This window comes from Chiloscyllium punctatum, chromosome 25 (genome assembly GCF_047496795.1).
Source record: "Chiloscyllium punctatum isolate Juve2018m chromosome 25, sChiPun1.3, whole genome shotgun sequence".
Lineage (NCBI taxonomy): Eukaryota > Metazoa > Chordata > Chondrichthyes > Orectolobiformes > Hemiscylliidae > Chiloscyllium > Chiloscyllium punctatum.
Genome location: NC_092763.1, coordinates 33566717 through 33590120, shown reverse-complemented (window position 1 = coordinate 33590120; position 23404 = coordinate 33566717). Strand labels below are relative to the sequence as shown.

Genomic DNA, 23404 nt, shown 5'->3' with positions numbered 1-23404 from the left:
ATGATTATTTAATATTGCCTTTCTTATAAGCCTTTTCTATCTCCTGATTTCTTTTCTTCTCCATATCCTGACTATGCTATGAGGTCTGTACACAAATTTCACCAGGGTTTCTCAACTCCACCCACAGATTCCACGCATGCTGACTCTACATAATTTCTTGATATCAATTTAACTTTTGTTCTTTTCTTACTAACAAGGCAACTCTGTGCATCTTTTTGATAGGTCTCATATCCTTGGATATTTAGTTTCCAGCCCTGATTCCCTTGCAGCCAGGTCTCTGTGATACCCACAACGTCATAGCTACTAATGTCAATCTAGGCTACAAAGCTCATTTACCTTGTTTCGCATACTGCATTTAAGTATAATACCCTCAGTTCTGCATTGATTGCCACCCTTCTCCTAGTTGTCCCTCATTTCTTGTGCCTGAAGTTATTCTCTGTTCTATTTACAGAACAACCTTGATTAACCAAAAGAGACGGGCGTGGAGTATTTTGTTCGGATAACTGATTGTTCCGATAACGTTTTCACGGGACTTTGACATCTTGTTCAAATAACCTGAAATTTGGATAATTGAAACCAATTTGAGAATATTTATAGCTCAGGTTGATAATCAGTATGTAAGTTAGCTTGCTGAGCTGGAAGGTTTGTTTTCAGATGTTTTGTCACCATACTAGGTAACATCATCAGTGAGAGTCTCTGGTGAAGTGCTGGTGGTATGTCCCACCTCTCTGTTTATAGGTTTTGGTGTTATAACATGGTGTTGTAAACTCTCCTGCTTAACGTAAAACCAGCAATACAAGATTTATCCCATGCAGTAATCTGTAAAGATTTGAGTGGCCAAGAACTATGTAAAGTAAAAACTAACAACTTTATTTCTTAAAATATAACAGAATAATTCATTAGCCACTATTTACAATTTTTTCCTCTAACCTATGTTTTATCTTCCCTTCTATAATACTAGTCTGATAAAACTCCCAATTAAGATTTACAAAACAACACTTCATATCTCAAAACCAGGCAGCTGTAGGTTCTTGTCTTTGGATCTTCCTGTGTCTTCTTTTCTCCTTGCTAGGAATTTCTGTCTTAAAGGTTACTGATCAAAAAGGTACTTTTAAGAGAGATACATTTTCCAGGCAGTCTGTTACATGCTAGGACTTGGCAGTTCTCCTTTGAACTGTGCAATTTCCCGCGGTCTTATACCCCAGAGCATCGGATTGTGTCACTGGCTTTTAAGATTGTCAATATATTCAATTCAAACTTGATTGGAAATTGGTAATTTTTTCGTGGTATAATTTAAACTGATTGGCCAAATTCAAATTTGTTTTTGTCTCCAGGAAATGAACTAATCAAGTTATTCAATTCAATGTTACATTGTTGCCTTATTGAGAACACTGGTGCTCTGTTCTGCTGCTTTTACTCTCTTAAAGGTACACTCACATCTTCATAGCACTTGGTTTCTTAAAGTGGGTGATGTCATTTCCGTTTTTTTTCCCCAAGGGAAGGTAGATGGGATTTAAATCAATGGAATTCTGGTTAGAATGCCATGCCTCTAAGAATTCTTGTGCATGTCTTTGTTTCACCTGTCCTAGGATGTGTGTGTTGTCCCAGTCAAAAAGTGGTGTCCTTTTTTGTCTGTACATATGGAAACTAGTGATAGTGGGTCATGTCTTTTGGTGGCTAATTGGTGTTCATGTATCCTGGTAACAAGGTTCCTGCTTGTTTGTCTGATGTAGTGTTTCTTTACAGTTCTTGCATGGTATTTTGTAAATGGCATTAGTTTTGCTGGTAGTGTTTAATGGATCCTTTAGATTGATTAGTCACTGTTTAAGTGTGTTGGTAGGTTTGTGGGCTACCATGATGCCAAGGGGTCTAAGTCGTCTGGAAGTCATTTCTGATATGTCTTTGATGTAAGGTAATGTGGCTATACACCATCAACAATATCCTGACAGGCATAAAATTCACAAAAGAGGAGGAGAACGACAACAGACTCCCATTCCTGGATGTGACAGTTGAATGTATAGTCAGCGGAGCGCTTCAAACCAGCGTCTACAGAAAAAAAAACAAACACAAACTAAATACTTAACCTCAGAAGCAATCATCCCAACACCCACAAACAGAGCTGCACCAAGACATTATTTCAATGAGCTACATCACACTGCAGCATCCAAGAGCTAAAAATAGCAGAAGAAAAATATCTATACAATGTTTTCAAGAAAAATGGGTACCCAATAAACAATCTGCTGATTCCTCAGAAACAAACCTAAAAGCAGACACAATGCAACCAAAAACTATAGCTACATTACCTTACATCAAAGACATATCAGAGATGACTTCCAGACTACTCAGACCCCTTAGCATCATGGTAGCCCACAAACCTTCCAACACACTTAAACAGTGACTATTCAACTTAAAGGATCCATCAAACACTACCAGAAAAACTAATGCCATTTACAAAATACCATGCAAAAACTGTAAAAAAAAATTGGACAAACAAGCAGGAAACTTGCCACCAGGATACATGAACACCAAATAGCCACCAAAAGACACGATCCACTATCACTTGTTTCCACACATACAGACAAAGAAAGACACCACTTTGACAGGACAACATGCACATTCTAGGACAGGCAAAACAGAGACACACACAAGAATTCTTAGAGACATGGCATTCTAGCTAGAACTCCATCAATAAACACATCGACTTAGATCCCATCTCCCTTCCCTTGAAAAAAGGAACCGGAAATGAATCACCCACCTTAAGAAACCAAGACCTATAAACAGAGAGGAGGGACATACCTCAACACTTCACTGGAGACTCTCACTGATGATGTCACCTCGTCATGATGATGAAACATTTGAAAATAAACATTTCAGCTCAGCAAGCTAACTTAAACACATATCAGATAATTGATATACAGATAACTGAGGTTGTTCTATACTTATTCTGGAAAGTTTTCTGCTGAGCCCTAGCCCCTTTAACTTTTTCCATAATTTTTGTTGCAAACAAACCCAACAGCTCACTATTTAGTTTCAACCCCTAACCACAGCCCGTATAATGTTATTCGTCAGAACTCTGGTTCCTGCATGATTCAGGTGAGGCCCATCCAATTGGAACAGCTCCCCTGTTCCCTGGTACTGGTGCCAGTGACCCATAATGTCAAACGCATTTCTCCTACACCAATCTTTGAGACACTCATTTAACTCTTTAATTTTGTTGACCCTGTGCCAATTTGCTCATGTCTCAGGTACTAATTTGGAGAAAATTCTCTTTTTGGTTCTGCTTTTTAATTTAGCCTCTAGCTGTTCATATTCCCTCAGCAGAACCTCTTTCTACCCATATTTCATCTTTCATTGGTACCTATGTGGACCACAACAACTGGATCTCCCCCCACCTCTCATTCCCAGGACCAAGACCAAGGCACCAGCAAAAACAATAATGGAGTCACATGTAACTCAGACTAGCATATTCATGTTTGATATATTTCTTTTGCAATACTCTTTCCCATAACACTCTTTCTTCATCTCCTCAGATGGATCCCATTGTTACCAACACTATTAATGTACCTATACCTACCAAAGACAAAGACAAAGACAATCTAGTATTATATTGACAGATCTGTACCCATGAGTACAGAGGGTTACACAAACAAATATGTACCCACTAATGCTTTATCGCAGGGTCCCCCAACATTATACAGAAGACATGCATAGACTTGAACTGAATTACAGGATTATACAAATATACCTGTACCCAACAGTAGTCTAATCCAATATTATTCAAATGGACAATAGTACTGTAACCCTATGTTACACAGCATCTCACTCTAGTATTGCACCTCAGTGACAGACCTGCAACTAACAGAAATTAGCAATCGGGCTGTGTCTCTGAGGTTTCCTAGAGGTAAGCATAAGTTGCATGAGCAACTGGTTAGAATCATAGAATCTCTACTGCTGAAAGAGGCCATTTGGACCACAGACCCTACACCGACCTTCCATCCAGACCCAGCCCCCACCCCTCCACATGCCATTCCCCATCCACCTAGCCTGCACATCCCTGGTCACTACAGAGCAATTTATCTTGGCCAATCCACCTAAACTGCACTTCTCCAACTCCCTGACCTTTAACCCCTGACTAACAGGAAACCTTTCACCTGCAGAACACCATGGCAACAGCGCAGGGTTTACTTGCAGAACACCATGGCAACCAGGCCAGAACAGCACAAGCACCACTGCCATTTCATTTACAGGCGCTTCTTGTTTTAAAACTTCTGCACCAAAATTTCAACATTAGTTTACATGTATTTTTCATTGAATTTGGGAGGAAACCCAGCTTAAACTCATGCGGACACAGGGAAAACAATCATATTCCACACAGATAGCCACCAAAAGCTGGAATTGAACCCAGGTCACACACACTGAAAAGCAGCAGTGCTAACCACTGAGCCACCTTCCACCCTAAAACTAATTTATTTGTTTGCTGTTTGGATAGCTGCAGAAAACATTGGTACAGGAAGTTCCAAGCTTTAAGCTATGTGGACAAAATCCATTTATGAAGTGAATTCTTGGGGAGCTCAAAGACTAAAATCTCAGAGTTACAGATATGAACAGATTTGTAATTAGGATTTATGCTTCAATGTAAAGAGGACATCTATAGTTAATCAATTTTCCCTGTATACACAGTATAGTTTCACTCGTGACATAAAGAACAGGGTATCACTTTTTTAATCCTTCCAAAATAATCTAGACAAAGAGATAGAGCGGAAGTAACGCTTTCCTATTTTGTTTCAGATTGAGCTTGGTGGAAGGGAGTTCTGATCGGAAGCATTAGCTAGAATTGGATTTTCAAGATATCTGTAACACAGGGAGCAATTGGCAATTTAGGATATGGTCCTAGAGCAATATTCTGACTGGAATCCCACTTTGCTATTACTGATTTTGATGTCTTTGATGTGGCTTTTATGTCACTGCTCAATGTAAGAGTGCTCTGCCTTGTATACCAACGCTGGAGTTGATTGTGTGTATTGATGAAAATGCTTATAATACTCTGATTGTCGTTAAGTAAACTCGGGCTGTCATTCGATGCATGGTACAGTTGAAATTATACCTCTTCAGAGTATCCACAGAGACAACCATATTTCAGAAGGCATATTATCAAAAAGAAAGCTGAACGCCACTGAAGGACAAATAGCTTTGAAAAGATATGAAGATTAGAAGAATTATTTTTTTGAATTTGACGTACGAGTATCCCACTCCGGGAAAGGAACAAAAACATCTGTGAGTGAGTCAAGGTTTATGTACCACCCCGAAGCAGAGAAGCCTCATGAGGGATGTCTGAAGGTCCACACTAGGATGTTATTCCCTGTAGAGAGTGTGTCCAGCTGCTGTTCTCTCCTGATGTCTGGGGAGGACGGAGTTGGAAGGCGATAAACAATGAAATATATTCGGTCACAAAATAAAAATAAAATTCAATGACAAATCCATTTAAACTAACAATGAAATTTTGATGAAGTTTAAAAAGTAAGAAGCACCAGTCAATGAAGTGACAGTGATATATCTTCTCTTCCGGCCTCGTTGCCCTGGTGTCCCGCAGGTTAAACCCCGCCCCGTTGCAATGGTGTCCCGCAGGTTAAACCCCGCCTCGTTGCCCTGGTGTCCCGCAGGTTAAACCCCGCCCCGTTGCCATGGTGTCCCGCAGGTTAAACCCCGCCCCGTTGCCATGGTGTCCCGCAGGTTAAACCCCGCCTCGTTGCCCTGGTGTCCCGCAGGTTAAACCCCGCCCCGTTGCCATGGTGTCCCGCAGGTTAAACCCCGCCCCGTTGCCATGGTGTCCCGCAGGTTAAACCCCGCCCCGTTGGTGAAAGGTCTCCTGGTTGTCGGGGGTAAAGGTCGGAGAGTTGGCGATATCGTCTCCGGGTACCTACCGGCCGAGACCCTTGGGTGGTGGAAGACAACTTGCTGAGGATCAAAACAACAGTAGGTGTAAGTGATTGCTCCTTAGTCGAACTGAACTCCTTGTGGGGAAGCGGGAAGAATAATGTTACTGTTGAAATGGGATAATGTTTAGTAATCCAGAGCTGTCATTGTAATCATGTTAGAAACAATGAACGTGTCTTTCTCATCTCTTTTTTTAAAACCGTCTCTGATCCTGGCTCTGCAGTCACCTTAACCTTATGCATATTTTCTAGAGTAATCAATAAGGATTTTTTTTGAAGGCATGGCCACAACTTAACTGTAAAAACACTTTTTTGAACTTTAGATTCCGGGTATCGACTGTACTCTCCGACTCCTATAGCGGTCAAGGTAGGTCATCGCATCCCTTTATTCAAGGCTACTGGCCATATAAAACTGGAAATACAGCCACATCCACGTTCAGGCCAATTTAAATTGAACTTCATCCTAATCAGAAACATGTGAATGAGTGCTAAAGCCGCGAAGGAAATGGGAGTAAAAGTTAATATCTGATGGAAGCACGCCATGACTAAAGCAAAATCCAAATGTTACTGCCTGAATTAAAGCAGCTGCCCAGCTTTAGTGCACACTCAACTGTGGACAAATCTCCGCGTTTAATAAGTGTTATTCACTTCTTCCCGTGCACTGAAAAGTAACAATTACAAACACAGGAGCCTCATTTCTACAGATTGATTTGATTGATTGTAAAAAGTTTAAAATTAAATGCATTTCCTTTCTGTACCTGATTTGACATTGAATTCACCTATAGAGTTTGCACTTTTACCTCTCAGACCTTGTGTTATTCATTTCGCAACGCTTCAGTCTGGTTAAGGAAGTACACCATTGTTCACCTACTTTCCCTCATTGCTAGAAGTTTGGCAGGATCAGGTTAAATTGATATGGAGATGCCAGTTTTGGACTGGGGTGGACAAGATCACCTGTTGAAGCAGTGCTCTGAAATCTTGTGATGTCCAATTAACCTGTAGAAAGTGAGGACTGCAGATGCTGCAGATCAGAGTCGAGAATGTGGTGCTGGAAAAACACAGCAAGTCACGCAGCATCTGGGAAGCTTGAGAATCAACGTTTCGGGCATAAGCCTTTCATCAGGACTATAACCTGATGTTATGTGACTTCTAACCAGGTTAGATTGAGCTATTAAAGAGGATATGGAGTAATTAGCTGGATAGAAATAATGCAAGAATATGGAGAAAAGTAGCAACTTGGTAGTAGGTAATGTCTGTTTAAAGAGCCAATGCAGACAGAATAGTCAAATGGCTTCTTCCTCTGTAACAGTTTTGTGATTGCACTGTTACCAGTTTGTAATTCAAGATGCCACACAATAAGTTTTAAGTATCAAACAATGCTAGGGCAAAGTCTAACTAGTTAGATCTATTAGATGTCCTTTAAATTGTCCCAATGTTTGAGCAGGTTTAAAGAAAAATCACTTTACTTTCAAGTTATCAATTTGCATCCCAATGACTGATATCTAATAACATTGAACAGTAGCTATTTGGTCATAATTATCTGTGTATTTGCAAGGTTAATCCTGTCTGAAATGGACATCATCATACAAACAGGAAAATAACTGTCACAATACTCTTTCAGTAATAATCTAATGCACAGAGTACAAATTCCCATTCTCTCTGCTTCATGAACTTGGTGTTTTTTTAGCTTGTCATTATCCAGGTATAACACTAGAAAAAAAAACTGTCAAAGTAGTGTTATCTTGCATCCAAAACACACGCAATACCACTTAAACTTGCAACTTAATTTACAGATATTATTTGGTAACTTTCAGTTCTGCTGCACTGTAACCTGTCAAAGCAGATTGCCCATTTGTTGGAAAATCCATTCTAATTTAGTTCCTTTTCAAGTAGATTGGTTGTTGCACGGTAGTCAGTATGGAGCAGTAAACCTAATTTACAGTGGTCCCAATTTCCAACCTCCAGTTGCGTGACAGTTTATGCCAAGAATGGAATCTTCAAAACAACCTGTGAATGTAATAAATTCTAACAATTTTGCTTTGCTTTTACAAGAAACTATGAATCTTCAGTCAATTTCATATCTCATGGTCTGTGGACTGATTCTTGTGTTTGCTGAAGACATTGAGGATTCAGAATTTCATGATGAAGAATCTCCCCATTCAAACCAGGTGAGAGTTTTTCTTGTACATATTCATACATTAAATGTTCCAATTTCCCATGAGTAACCCCTCCTTGGGTAATTGCTGTTGAATTTGGTAGAGCACTCCCTGCAAGTAAGCAGCTAGCATGAAATTCATCACACCTTTCCCTAGCTACAATCCATTCTGAAGAAGGGTCACTGGACCTGAAATGCTGACTCTTTCTCTTCACAGACCCTGTCAGACCATCTGAATTTCTCCAGCTATCTTTGCTTTTTAGGTTTTAGATTACTTGCAGTGTGGAAACAGGCCTTTCGGCCCAACAAGTCCACACCGACTTGCCGAAGCGCAACCCACCCAGACCCATTCCCCTACGTTTACCCCTTTGCCTAACACTACGGGCAATTTAGCATGGCCAATTCACCTAACCTGCACATTTGTTTTTGGACTGTGGGAGGAAACCAGATCACCCGGAGGAAACCCACGCAGACACAGGGAGAATGTCTGTGTGGAGTTTGCACAGTCGCCTGAGGCTGGAATCGAACCTGGGACCCTGGTGCTGTGAGGCAGCAATGCTAACCACTGAGCCACCATGCCACCCCCTTTTTTTTTGTTTTTTAGAGTGAAAGATACGCATCACTTGTCACCAACCCAAACCTTCTGCACAGATTTCAGAATGACGGCGTCTCTAGTTTTCTGTTTAATTACAGGTTACATTTATTTAATAGACAACTCCTTCAAGTTTTAGTATGATATTAAACTGGGGAATTTATGAAGCTGGTTGAGGAGATTGTATCTCTGGTCTTCTCCCTTTACTGTAAGAAAATTCCTAGTCATAGACTGAGGGGATATCAGATGGTGGCTCTACAGTATAACAGTGACCCTAGCCCAGACAATTGATTCACCTGTGGGTAAGAACTTTTCTAAAACACAAAGCCACACGTTAGTGTGAACCCATATACTCTGTGCTTTTTTCAGATTGCTTATAGACCACCAAAGCCTACTGGTGATGTCTACTTTATGGCCTCCTTTGACACTGATGGTCTTGAAGGGTAAGTGATCTCACTGCTTGTGTAAGAAGTGTTTGCAGGTTAGTGTGACTATGCGATTAATTCACCTGTGTAACATCTCTCATGATTAAATGAGGAAATTGATTTCACAGAAATGTAAAACTGTATTCCATAAATATTAAATTTACCTGAAGTTTGATGGCTACGATAAATGGACTGTATGCAATTAAGAGATGCTTTGTCTGATTTCAAGTCTGATTTTCAGTGTAAATATCAGTTGGTAACTTGATTTTCTGTTGTTGGTGGAAGAAGCAAGATGATGCTGCTAGATTTCCAAATCCCTTTTTTCAAATTACTATTGCTGCAGTGTTCTTGGTGGGCTGGTCATTGCTGCTAGATTGAGATGTTATTGTTATGACTTTATAAATAAGACTGGTTTGAAACTGGTCTCTTATCTATCATGATACATGTATTGACTGTAAGTGCAGCCCTGCACTACCTGTAAAAGATTTTTTTGAACGAAATTCACGAATCGTTGGGCAAGAGGGATTGTCCAGCATAATGGAACCTTTGTGATTTTCTGTCCATTATGTTGAATTGACTGAATATTTTGCAGGCTGCAATATGGGAAAGTGATTCACCTTGAACTCCCTCTTCCTGCATCAAGATCATTTTTACCGTGAGCATAGAGGAAGAGTCACCCTTATATTAAGTGATAATTAACAGCATTAAGAACTAAAGGTCCACTATTTCTTAGAGATCTTAAGAATCTCTTTGATTGAATGAAAAGACTAGAGTGAGCTGTTTAGTTGTTTCTCTGTTTCTTTAGCAGTTGCAAAGTTTGCAGAGTTTGTGTTCACAATCATTTTTTTTCCAAGTTGCTTTTTTATTGATGCTGGTTTCTGTGACTGGAGGTGGAGAAGAACTTCCAGTATCCTTGCTGAACGGCTGCTGTTGATGTACAGTTCCTTTCCAGATTCTAGTGTGTGTCATTGTTTCATTTCAAGCTGAATAGTTGTAAAAATGATTGATTAATCTCTAACATGTGCAATTATTATCAAATATGTGTAAAATAAGAGATGTAAATCTTAACATCTTAATGCGTTTCAGTGCATCTTGATTAAAATAGCAGTTCTGAGGCAGACTCTTATGTTTCATGTGAGTTGCTGAGGCTTGTCAGGTAAATATAGCAGCTATTTTAGATCAGCAGTATTCTTTTTGAAATCATATTTGACCCTGAATGTCTCAAGGTATTAAAGCCAAGTGATAAGTTAAATATTAATAGTCCATTTTCAATAAGATTGTAACAGCACAGGATACCAATTAACACCTTTCTGAAAAGCCTTTAAATATTTTAACAAGTTGACTGCATACAATTAATGGTCCTGTATTCTTTGCAAAGATATTCTCAGATATTGAAAATTGGGTTATTCACAAATGGTGCAATAGACATTGTGATTAAAAAGGCTTTTTTTTTCCTAAGGTAAGTACATTTTCAACTGGATTGGATTTACTGACTTTAAGTGCATCAAGGGATATTTTGTATTTCAAAATTTTAAAATGATTGCATTCTAAAACGCTGTCCAATTATGTTAATTCATAGCAAATTTTACATATGTTCAAAATGAAAACTCTCTTGGCCTTAAAAGCAATGACATTAGCTACCAGAATGTGAATTGTTTTCCAAGTGTTTGGAGGTTAACCAGAATACCCATGTTTTACTGACACCCACACTGGTGCCTGAAACGATCCTTTCCTTCAAGTTAGAATGGCCACTAATTTGGAAGGAGACATTATTATGTACTGATTAACCTGATGCTAAATATTTCTAGGGAGAGGCAATAAATATGGCCAGCCAATGATGCCTACATTCCGTTAAAGAATAAAACAAACTTCGCTGACTTTTTTTTTCCTTCCATTGTCTTCTGAAAGCACGGCCTCTTTTCAGTTCCATGTTTATACTACACAACCTTACCTACGTAGCTACTTGGCCTCTGTCAGTTTATACAAAGTATCTCTAGTGGATTCAACTGCAGAATGAATTTAAACCAGATTTAAAATTGGTATTGTGTCTTGTGAGACCACACACAGGCACTTGATTTTTATTGCTCATTCATGAAATGTGAGTATCACTGGTAAGGCCAGCATCTATTGCCTATCCCTGATTCCCTTTGACATTGTAGCGAGCTGCTGCCTTAAACTGCTGTAGTCCATCTAGTATAGGTACACCCACAGTGCAAGAATAAGGCTGAAGGGAAATGTAGAGTAAAGTCGCTTGGCAGGACCCAAACAGAATATTGTGAGCAAGTTATTTCTGAGTAAATATCACTGGTGATAGACTTCTACGGCTTAATTAAGGGTATGGCTAGTTTTGAAGCTCAGTTCTTCTGTACAGCTGGATTTTGTTGTCCTCACAGTCTTTGCAATATCCAGTGCCTTCAATTAATAACACAACAAAGATCAGCAAGGCGGCCTTTGTGTGGAGCCAAAGAAAGGGGGGGAGATACTAAATGAATATTTTGCATCAGTATTTACTGTGGAAAAGGATATGGAAGATATAGACTGTAGGGAAATACATGGTGACATCTTGCAAAATGTCCAGATTACAGAGGAGGAAGTGCTGGATGCCTTGAAATGGTTAAAGGTGCATAAATCCCCAGGACCTGATCAGGTGTACCCGAGAACTCTGGGAAGCTAGAGAAGTGATTGCTGGGCCTCTTGCTGAGAAATTTGTAGCATTGATAGTCACAGGTGAGGTGCCGGAAGACTAGAGCTTGGCAAATGTGGTGCCACTGTTTAAGAAGGGCGGTAAGGACAAGCCAGGGAACTATAGACCGGTGAGCCTGACGTCGGTGGTGGGCAAGTTGTTGGAGGGAATCCTGAGGGACAGGATGTACATTTATTTGGAAAGGCAAGGACTGATTAGGGATAGTCACCATGGCTTTGTGCGTGGGAAATCATGTCTCACAAACTTGATTGAGTTTTTTTGAAGAAGTAACAAAAAGATTGAGGGCAGAGCAGTAGATGTGATCTATCTGGACTTCAGTAAGGCGTTCGACAAGGTTCCCCATGGGAGACTGATTTAGCAAGGATAGATCTCATGGAATACAGGGAGAACTAGCCATTTGGATATAGAACTGGCTCAAAGATAGAAGACAGAGGGTGGTGGTGGAGGGTTGTTTTTCAGACTGGAGGCTTGTGACCAGTAGAGTGCCACAAGGATCGGTGCTGGGCCCTCTACTTTTTGTCATTTACATAAATGATTTGGATGCGAGCATAAGCGCTACGTTAGTAAGTTTGCAGATGACACCAAATTTGGAGGTGTAGTGGACAGCGAAGAGGATTACCTCAGATTACAACAGGATCTGGACCAGATGGGCCAATGGGCTGACAAGTGGCAGATGGAGTTTAATTCAGATAAATGCGAGGTGCTGCATTTTGGGAAAGCAAATCTTAGCAGGACTTTTACACTTAATGGTAAGGTCCTAGGGAGTGTTGCTGAACAAAGAGACCTTGGAGTGCAGGTTCATAGCTCCTTGAATGTGGAGTCACAGATAGATAGGATGGTGAAGAAGGCATTTGGTATGCTTTCCATTATTGGTCAGACTATTGAGTACAGGAGTTGGGAGGTCATGTTGCGGCTGTACAGGACATTGGTTAGGCCACTGTTGGAATACTACGTGTAATTCTGGTCTCCTTCCTCTCGGAAAGATGTTGTGAAACTTGTAAGGGTTCAGAAAAGATTTTCTAGGAGAAACTGAGGACTACAGATGCTGGAGATCAGAGCTGAAAATGTGTTGCTGGAAAAGCGCAGCAGGTCAGGCAGCATCCAAGGAGCAGGAGAATCGATGTTTCGGGTATGAGCCTTTCTTCAGGAATCCATAATGCGGATTCCTGAGGAAGGGCTCATGCCCAAAACGTTGATTCTCCTGCGCCTTGGATGCTGCCTGACCTGCTGTGCTTTTCCAGCAACACATTTTCAGTTCAGAAAAGATTTACAAGGATGTTGCCAGTGTTGGAGGATTTGAGCTACAGGGAGAGGCTGAACAGGCTGGGGCTGTTTTCCCTGGAGCGTTGGAGGCTGAGGGGTGACCTTATAGAGGTTTACAAAATTATGCGGGGCATGGATAGGATAAATAGGCAAAGTCTTTTCCCTGGGGTCAGGGAGTCCAGAACTAGAGGGCATAGGTTTAGGGTGAGAGGGGAAAGATATAAAAGAGACCTTAGGGGCAACTTTTTCACGCAGAGGGTGGTACATGTATAGAATGAGCTGCCAGAGCATGTGGTGGAGGCTGGTACAATTGCAAGATTTAAGAGGCATTTGGATGGGTATATGAATAGGAAGGGTTTGGAGGGATATGGGCCGGGTGCTGGCAGGTGGGACTAGATTGGGTTGGGATATCTGGTTGGCATGGACGGGTTGGACCGAAGGGTCTGTTTCCATGCTGTACATCTCTATGACTCTAAAACAGTACAATACAGGTACAGGCTGTTCAGCCTACCATGAAACAGGACACCTATCTAAACTAAAAACTTTGTGCCTCTACATGGTCTTCATACCTCTATTCCCTGCCTGTTTATGATTCTGTTAAACGTTGCTATTGTATCTGTTTCTCCACATCCTCTGGCAGTGCATTCCAGGCAATTACCAACCTCTGTGTTTTAAAAAAAATCTCCTTTTAAAGTTTTCTCCCTTTTGTTTGGTTAAACCTATGTCCCTAGGAAAAAGATTCTGACTATCCATTCGATCAATGCTTCTCATAATTTGTAAACTTCTATCAGGTCACTCCTCAGGCTCTGATATTCAAGTGCAAATAAACCAAGTTTGTTCAATCTCTCCTGGTTAGTAACCCCCAAACCAGGCAACTTCCTAGCAAACCTTTTCTGTACCCTCTCCAAAGCCTCTCCTGTCTTCCGACAACCAGAACTGTATGCAACATTCCAAATGTGGCCTAACTGAAGTACTATACAGCTACAACAGGACTTGCCAATTTTTATACTCTATGCCTCAGCCAATGTAGACAAGCATGCTATATGATTTCTTGACCACCTTATCCAGTTGCGTTGCCATGTTCATGGAACTGTGGACCTGTACGCTGAGATCCCTGTTTCTAAGAGTTCTGCCATTTACTATATACTTCCATCCTGCATTACCCTTCTGAAATGCATCACCCTCATGTTTGTCTGAATTAACTGCCATCTGCCATTTCTCTGGCCAAGTCTCCAGCCTATTTATATTCTGCTATATCCTCCAGCAATCCTTCTCACTATTACAAATGACACAAAGATTGGGGGAATTTTGAATTTTCAAATCAGACCACCTAAAATATATATAGTCCCAGCACTGATTTCTGTAGAACATCACTTGTCACAAATCTCCAGTCAGAAAAACGTTCTTCACCACTGCTCTGTCTTCTATGACCAAGCCAGTTCTGTGTCCATCTTATCAGCTCATCACAGATCCCATGTAACTTCACCTTCTGTATCAGGCTGACATGAGGGACTGTCAAAGGCCTTGCTAAGATCTAAATAGACAACATCCACTGCCCTGCCTTTGTCAATCATCTTTGTCATTTCCTCAAAAAACACAATCAAGTTTGCGAGACATGACCTTTCCTCCATAGAGCCATGCTGCATATCACTAAAAAGTTTGTACATACATATGTGAGTAATCCTGTCCCTAATAATCTTCTCCAGTTATTTCCCTGCCACTGACCAGATTTATTATCCTGTAATTTCCCAGATTATCCCTGTTGCCCTTATTAAACAAAACGTTAGCTATTCTCCAGTCCTCTCGGACCCTAGTGATTAAAGAGGATGAAATATTTCATACAAGGCTAGCAATTTTCTCACTCTCCTCCATCAGTTTTCTGGCATAGATCCCATTAGGTTCTGTCTACCATAATGCTTTACAAAAAATCCACCACTTTTTTTTAAATCGACATGCCCTAGAATATTAATATACCCTTCTCCATTCACTATGTCCTTTTCCTTTGTCAATATGACCTCGTTCATTTCCTCCAGCTCCATGCATAAATTCCTTCGTTTAACTTTGAATGGACTTTACCCTTTTCCTAGCTACCCTCTCGTTCCTTATAAACGCCTTGATTTTCCTTTATCCTGTTTTTCAAGGAAATTTCATGTCCCCTTTGAGCTCTCCTAATCCTTGTATAAAGTGCTCTCCTGCTTCCTTTATATCCTTTTGTGTCTGTCTTCAGTTTCCTAAGCCTTATGTATAACTCCTTTTCCTTTTTGACAATGCTCACATTTTCTCTTGTCGTCTCAGACACCCGAACCTTGTCATCCTAATCCTTCAATTCATAGGAGGATGCTGGTCCTGAACTCTAATCTACTAGCCTTTGAAAGATTCCCACATGACAGAAGTTATTTATCCTCAGACAGCTGTCCCCAATCTATATTCCTCAGTTCCTGCCTAATATTGTTATAATTAGCCTTCCCCAATTTAGTACTTCCACCCAAGGACTACTCTTATTTTATCCATAAGTAAAACTTATGGAATTATGGTCACTATTTCTGAAATGTTTCCACACTGAACCTTGATCACCTGACCAAGCTCATTCCCCGGAACCAGGACGACTATTGCCCTTCCCTAATTGCAGTATTTACATTTGCTTCAAGGAACCCTCCAGGGTACACCTCTCAAATTCAGTACCCCCTATCCAAGCCCCTGGCACTAAGGGAGACAGAGTCAATATAGGGGAAGTTAAAATCACCCACTGCAACAACCTTGTTTTTTACATTTTCCCATAATTTGCCCACATATCTGTTTCTTTATGTTCTGCTGACCGTTGGGATGCCTGTAGTATAATCCATCAGTGATTGCACCTCTTACTATTTCTGAGCTCTACCCGTATGGTCTTGCTGGATGAGCTCTCCAAGATATCATCCCTCAATACAGCTATGATATTCCCCCTAATAAATAAGGCAACTCCCTTACCTCTTTTACATCCCCCTCTATCTTATCTGAAACATCCAAATCCTGGAACATTAAACTGCCATTCTTGCCAGTTGTTTCCCGATGTGACCTGCTTCATATGTTTTTGGCTGAAGACTGTATTCTCTGCTGCTAGCTGAGATAGATCATCCAGTTGACAATTCTAATTTTTGCTTTCTCTTCAATGATGTTGTGAATTCCATCATTGTTGAGGAGAGGGATATTTGTGGAGTGTTCTCAGATTTATTTAATTGTCCTCCTCCATTCTGATTAATTGTGGCAGTGTATGTTGTTCATAGAATATATAGCATACTGTTTCTGCTATCTAGCACATGTAATCTTGTGTTGTAGCTCCACTGGATTGATCACCTAGCTGGGTGGTAATGATAAGGTGAGGAATATGTTGGGATATGGGGTTACCAGAGAAAACTGAGTTATGATCAGTAACGGGGACTGTTTCCCCCCCCAGTCCAACCTAGAGTTGTTGTGATGCTCCTGCTGATCTGGTCGAGAACTGCTAATTCCGTGCAATCAAGCATCAAATCTTGGACTTTTGGTCTGTGGTACCTCAATAAAATAAATAACAGCTATCAAAAGAATCATACAATTTTCTGGATGTTGTAACAGTCTAGATCTAGGAAAAATTAGTATTTTCTTAAACGTTTTCTTTTACAATTTCTACCACAATCAAACAGCTCTGATTTTTGTTCGTCTTTTACAAATTTATTGGATTGTTTGCCTCTGCTGCAGACTCATCCTTTTAACTGGTAAATAATGTGAGAGGTGGAATGGCTTGTGAATGACTCATTACAAGATTGAATCATGGCGGGCTGCTTAACTGCATAAAATGGTGGAACTATACTGCCAATGGAAATTAGAGCAGGAATGGGCCTTTAGACTCCCCAAACTGCCTCTTCCATTCAACAGGATCATGGCTGATCTGACGCTCTTCAAATCCACTTTTCCCCCATAACCCTTGATTCTCCTACTGATGAAGAGTCAACCAAAAATCTCAGCCTTAAATATACAAAAGGATTCTGCCCCACAGCGCTTTGTGGCAAAGACTCAACCACCTGAGAAAAGGAATTCCTGCACATCTCAGTCTTAGTTTGGTGCCCATTAATCCTGAGACTATGCCTCTGGTCCTATCACTTCCAAGGGGAAATATTCTCACCATTTATCCTGTGAAGCCCCTTAAGAATCCTACATGTTTCAATTAGACCACCTCTCATTCTTCTAAATTCCAGTGAATAGAGTCCTAATCTGTTTAACCCTTGCACAGAAGACAATCCCTCCATATCAGGGATCACCCTAGTGAACCTTCCCTGAACTGGCACCAATGACATAATATCTTTGCTTAACTAACGGGACCATAACTGTTCACAGTCCTCGAGATGTGATCTCACTAACACCTTGCACAGTTGTAATAAGACTTCCCTACTCTAACTCTGTCTTGAAAAAAGGGCTAACATTCCATTAGCCTCCTGATCACCTGCTGCATCTGTGTGATGGGTTTTGTTTGGTGCACAAGTACCCCCACATCACTGTGTGTCACAGCTTTCTGCAGTTTTTCCCCGTTTTAAATAATACTGGTCATCTGTTCTCCATTCCAAAATGATCAACTTCACATTTTCCCACTTTATAGTCCATTTGCCCTTGAGAAGGTGGCGATGTTCTGTCTTCTTGAATTGTTCTAGTCCATGTTCTGCCAGTAGAGACTGTATGGATAGTATAGGTTGCCATATAACAGCTGAAATATTCTGTATTCTTTTCTTCAGATGTGAGGTACTTAAGTGAATGAGTAAAAAGCTCTCAATATCTCTGTAAAGTGTTTGTATCTCTTTTGCAACCTGCCTTTCCACCTATTTTTGTGTGGCATGCAAAGGACAGTATATTTGCTTCCTATTCCCAGTCATTAATATATATTATAAACAGTTGCAGTTGCAGTCCCTGTGGAACACCACTGGTTATAAGTTTCACCGAGCTGAAAATAACCTCTTATCCTCACTTGCTGTTTTCTGCCCATTTGCCAATTCTCTGTTCATGTCCACCTGCTACCTTCAACACCATGGGGTCTTATGAGTTAACCTTTTGTGAGGTACTTTGTCGAATGCCTTCTGGAATTCCAAATGCAACGCATCTGGTTCCCCCTTATTCCACCCTGGGTGTGACTTTGGGGAAAAAAAGATACTGTTTTCCTTTTGTGAAGCCATGTTGAGTCTGCTTAATTAGATTATGTACTGCTGTTGCTTGTTTAATAGGAGGAAAAAAGGTTTACACAATGTAAATTTATAAATGGCAAGATTCCAATTTGGACTTTGAAATAGGGAGTAGATTCTGACAGAAGACTATACCTGATTTTAAAAACTGGGTAGGTTAGCAGATCAGCAACTAGTGCTACACACTTCAGAGATTAAACAGCGAAAGCTAGGGGCTATTTTAGTATTCTGCTTATCACTGTCTGGGTCAGTATTTATTGCTGTCCATCGTTGCCCTTGAGAAGGTGGCGATGTTCTGTCTTCTTGAATTGTTCTAGTCCATGTTCTGCCAGTAGAGACTGTATGGATAGTATAGGTTGCCATATAACAGCTGAAATATTCTGCATTCTTTTCTTCAGATGGGTGAGGTCCGAAGCAAAAAAGGTCGACACTAATGAAAGCAAATATAATGGTAAGATATATCTTTCCCTGTAAAACATAAATAGTATATAGAAAATAGGACCAGAGTAGGCTATTTGGCCCTGCTTTGCCATTCAGCATGATCTTGATTGATCATCTAATTTAGTGCCCTGATCCCACTTTCTCCCCATACCCTTTGACCCCTTTAACCTGAAGAATTATATCTAACTGCTTTTTGGAAACATTTTAATGTTTTGGCCTCCACCTCTTTCTGTGGTAGAGAATTCCACAAGCTCTCCAGCTGAGTGAAGAAATTTCTCCCCATCTTTGTTCCAAATGGCCTACCCCATATCCCTAAACTAGCAGCCTGGTAAGTATTTGTTATACACCCTCCATAGCCAGGACCTTCCTAATTGCTTTTGAACTGAGTGACTCTCGAGACCATTTCAGAGGGTGGTTAAGAATCTGGAGTCACACGTAGGCCAGACCAGGATAGGGTGAAAGATTTTCTCCCTTAAAAGGTATAATGATTCAGGTGGGTTTTAATGACAATCAACAGTGGTTACTCAGTTGCCCTTAGACTGGCTTTTAATTCCAATCGCAATGAATTCAAACTTCATTCTGCTGTAGTGAGATTTGAATCAATCTCCCTAGACATTCCCAATGTGCTGTCACCTCCCCACTAATGTGTATTCGGTCATCATTTAAGCTATTCCTTTGGCTTAGTGATTCATCTTTCTATGTTGAAATATTCTGACCAGGTCAGCAATTGAAGCTGAATTAAATTTAGTTACCTGTTTGTTGTCCTTCCTCAGTATGTCATAATTTGAACCTGAACTTCACTTTCTGTTGACAACCAAACAAGAGGTCACACTCTAAACTTTCTTGAGAATTTCTTAGTTTTTCTTCTTGTCTACTGCAAGTTTTAATTTTCTTTTGAGTACAGTACCAGAGTTCCCAGAAACCTTTTTCAGCTAATTTCCATGTCTGAGCCTAAACTGTTCATTTATACATACTGTTCGCATATGCAAGTCTTTGACTATTAATGTGTCATCCTGAACTGCTGTCTTGGCAGTTTTTGACAGTGATAGTTTATTGCCTTCTGCTCTGAGGCAAGTCAAACAGGCTTCCTACTCTACCTTTTAACTAGGTAAAGAATCAAAACCATGCTGCTGTTATTATGAACACATTATGACCATTTAGCCGACTAGTTCAACAAATGATGATTTTAGGCATTTGTTTGATCATGGCTGGTATTAATGATTATCCAGAACCTGTCTTCACTTACTTGGACCAGACAGAGTTATTGTATGGCACAGCGTATGCATGACGCAAAAGTGAGGATTGCAGATGCTGGAGATTAGAATCAGGAGTGTGGTGCTAGAAAAGCAGAACCGGTCAGGCAGCATCTGAGGAGCAGGAAAATTGATGTTTCGGGCAAAAGCTTTTCATCAGAGTGTGCATGACACCACTAAATGGTGTACTTTGTAAATACTATACATTGTGAGATACTGTTTAAAATGGACCCCTGCATAACTCTGGGATATTGTGCTTATGCTGAAAATGTGTTGCTGGAAAAGCGCAGCAGGTCAGACAGCATCCAAGGAGCAGGAGAGTCAACATTTCGGGCATGAGCTCTTCTTCAGGAATCCTATTGTGCTTATGGTACAGTATGCAGTACTGTTTCCGTACTGGGTGTTATAATTTTATATTGAATGGCTCAGTGTTTATAATAATGAGTTCTCAAAGTAGTGGCTGTTTGTGGCTTGTGAATTCTAGGAATATGGGCTGTAGAAGAATCTTATGATCAGAAAGTGCCAGGAAACAAAGGATTGGTGTTGAAATCCCAGGCCAAACATCATGCCATTGCTGCCTACTTCCAGACACCCTTCCATTTCAAAGACTTGCCCCTAATTGTGCAGTGAGTATTGAGTTTTCATTCCAAGCCTGGCTTATAAATTGTCATTTAAGTGCATCAGATGAACGAACAGGACCACTACTCGGGTATTTAACTGTGAAGTACAACTGCATGGTCACTAACTGTCTTCCAGTTCCTTGCCCAAGTGTTCAATCTTATGTTCAAGTTTTAAATAATAAATGATAAAATTTCCATCAAACAAAACTATTTTTTTCTCCAAAGGTTAGTTTGCCTTCAGAAAGCAATATACTGCGGATTCTCAAAATCTGAAAGGAAAATACTCCGGAAACTCAGCATGTCTGGTAGCATCTGTAAAGAGACAAACCGGGTTAACATTGAGTATGCTGTATGTAGATTCTATGAGAGCTGCTGAGTTTCTCCAGTACGTAATGTTTTTATTACTCTTTGGAAAGATTAGCACTTGAATGTTCAGCATTTGGACCTGCATAAACATGAGTTTCCTATTGCAGTGAAAAAGTGACCAAAGAAGAAAGTTTAAATGTTTGTATTAGGGTTTTGTTCCTGAAGAACACACTGCAAACGGACAACTGAAATAAAGCACTGTTTTGGCATTATATAACTAGGACTTTAAATCCATATAAACCTGGGAAATTAATCAGCCTTGCGCCTAATTGATATATCAGTTTTTAGCATTTTGTGTCAGATACAGGGTAGTCATGAGGTTAAATGTGGTAAACATATGGCTTCCACATCTGAAGCACCACTTAGTCTATAAGCACTGTCCATTTGTGAAACTTTGCATGCTATTGCAAGTTTGCAATAGAGGTGTGTAGTTATTTTCAGATTGTTCTTCTGGTTTCATAAGTCGTGGTTGCATTCCCCACCTAAAATGTAGGTCAATCTTTATTTGTGAGTCAAAACATTATTTGAACAGCCTGCTGACACATTGCTTGAGACCTCACACTGTGCCCAATCCTGTCCTGGGCAACATCCATGCATGAGCACTTTCTAGCAGGGATGATGTTAACAATCAAGAGATTGAGGTATGTCAAATGTCCCTCTTTAAATCTATAGATACTGAGGGTAGTTGTTGTCATTCCCTCCCCTCCACCCACCCCAGGATCAGGTAACTTGCTGTTCCTTTTGTTTGTTGAGATGTTGTTTGATGTGATGATGCATTGATTAATGCACTCCTTTATTACAGAACATAATTACAAAGTGTGCTGCAGACCCCAACACAAGCATAGAAAACCAGTTACAAAGATGGTAATAGTAAGGAAGATATTAACAAATGTGGTAGATTCAGTTTAAGGTATAGAAGAAGGGAAAGAAGCAATATCAAGTAAATAGCACAATTTTAAAAGGGGTGTAGATAAACCAGGGAATCCCTGTATAAATGTCTTGAACATTTGCAAAATAGTTTAAGATGACTATTAAGATGACCTATAGAATCCTTTGCTTTATAATGTTATAAACCAGGCAGGAGGAGTACATCCATCACATCATCACTCGGTCTCACTATCCATGGATCGCAACATAAAGTAAAAATACTTTTTCCATTATATGTCTCAACTATGACAGATTTAAAGAATAAGACCTATCGACCAGATTTCTTAACACAATCATGATTTACTATCAAAAGTCATTCAATGAAGATGCAACAATTGCTTAACATACAGTCAGTAACTTGGAAACATAAATGTTTAACCTTTTAAATGTTCCCAAAAACACGCATTCAAGGGCACACCATGTCTTTAGGAAAATGGGGGGGGATAAAATAGATTTCTCCACAGAAATTAGATTTCTGAAAAGAGAAAATAATTAATGGTCTCTTTTTGCGAGCTAAAGGATAAATCATAGAATATTCCAGAGCCTGTTGCTGTTATGTTCTTGTACACATGATCAATTCACAGAACTTGCACCAGTGTCTGTAAAGTCTTGCAAACATTCTTAATCAGAAAAGTGTAATTCTGAGAAGTTTCTTCAATCATTCTTTCAAAGAAAGTAGGTTTCATCCCAAACTCAAGTGTTTTCTTTCGGAAATGAGATCAACTTGTTCTTAGCAGGCTTTCCTCTAACTGAATGAATGAGAAAAAACAGTCATCTCTTCATGCCAGTCACTGTATAAGAAAAACCCCACGGCAAAGTAAGTGGTTATCAGCATTCATGTAATTTACAGGAAGCCATGCTTAACAAAGACAGTCAAGGAAAATGTCCAATCCAAAACTAAGTTATACAAAGGAACATGTACTAAAGTGATTTTGTTGAATGATAGGCAGCATTGAGGGACCAAATGGCCAATTTATGCTCCTATTTCTCATAATCTTGTGAAGATTTGGTGAGCAGAAGACAAGATTTAAGGTAATTGGCGAAGAACCAAAGGCAAGATATCAGAACATTTAGTTATGCTCTAGAATGCACTGCATGACAGAGTGATCAAAGCAGATTCAGTAGTAACTTTCCAAAGAGAATTCGATACATGCTTGAGCGGTTAAAACAAATTGCTGGATTATGGGAAGCGAGAAGGTGGGACTTGTTGGGTACTTCTGAAGTGAGGGGCCAAATAACCTCCTGTTTACTGGATCATCCTATGGATACTTTCTCACCACAGTTATTGGTAATATTCAGTTTTGTGGACATGTATCCTCGCACTGAGTTTCCAAAGTTAGTTACAGTATCAGGGATTTACTGACTGGAGGTTGATCACTTGATGTCTCCCTGTGGGGAAAAAGAATTATAGGGAGTTTCATTACTGGCTTCTTTTTCATATAGCTCCTAACAAGGTCTTAAGAGAAATCTATCAGAAAACTCCTTAGGCCTACCCTCTTAGCCAGTGAATGGAATTTTAATGAGTAGAAACTGGAGAACAAG

General features: G+C 40.1%; 1 protein-coding gene across 3 annotated transcripts in view; it reads left to right on the top strand.

Moving 5' to 3' along the window:
• The first annotated feature begins 5851 nt into the window (after window positions 1–5851).
• Window positions 5852–23404, top strand: part of LOC140495833 (calnexin-like) — a 35742-nt gene continuing 18189 nt past the window's right edge. For 2 of the 3 annotated variants that reach the window (XM_072594984.1, XM_072594982.1), the window contains exons 1-6: window positions 5852–5979; window positions 6257–6300; window positions 7986–8101; window positions 9050–9123; window positions 18654–18706; window positions 20434–20575. In XM_072594984.1, the coding sequence (XP_072451085.1) occupies window positions 7991–8101; window positions 9050–9123; window positions 18654–18706; window positions 20434–20575 (380 nt within the window). In that variant the 5' untranslated portion in view covers window positions 5852–5979; window positions 6257–6300; window positions 7986–7990. The remainder of the gene's footprint in view (window positions 5980–6256; window positions 6301–7985; window positions 8102–9049; window positions 9124–18653; window positions 18707–20433; window positions 20576–23404) is intronic. The other variant, XM_072594983.1, reaches the window with a different exon arrangement.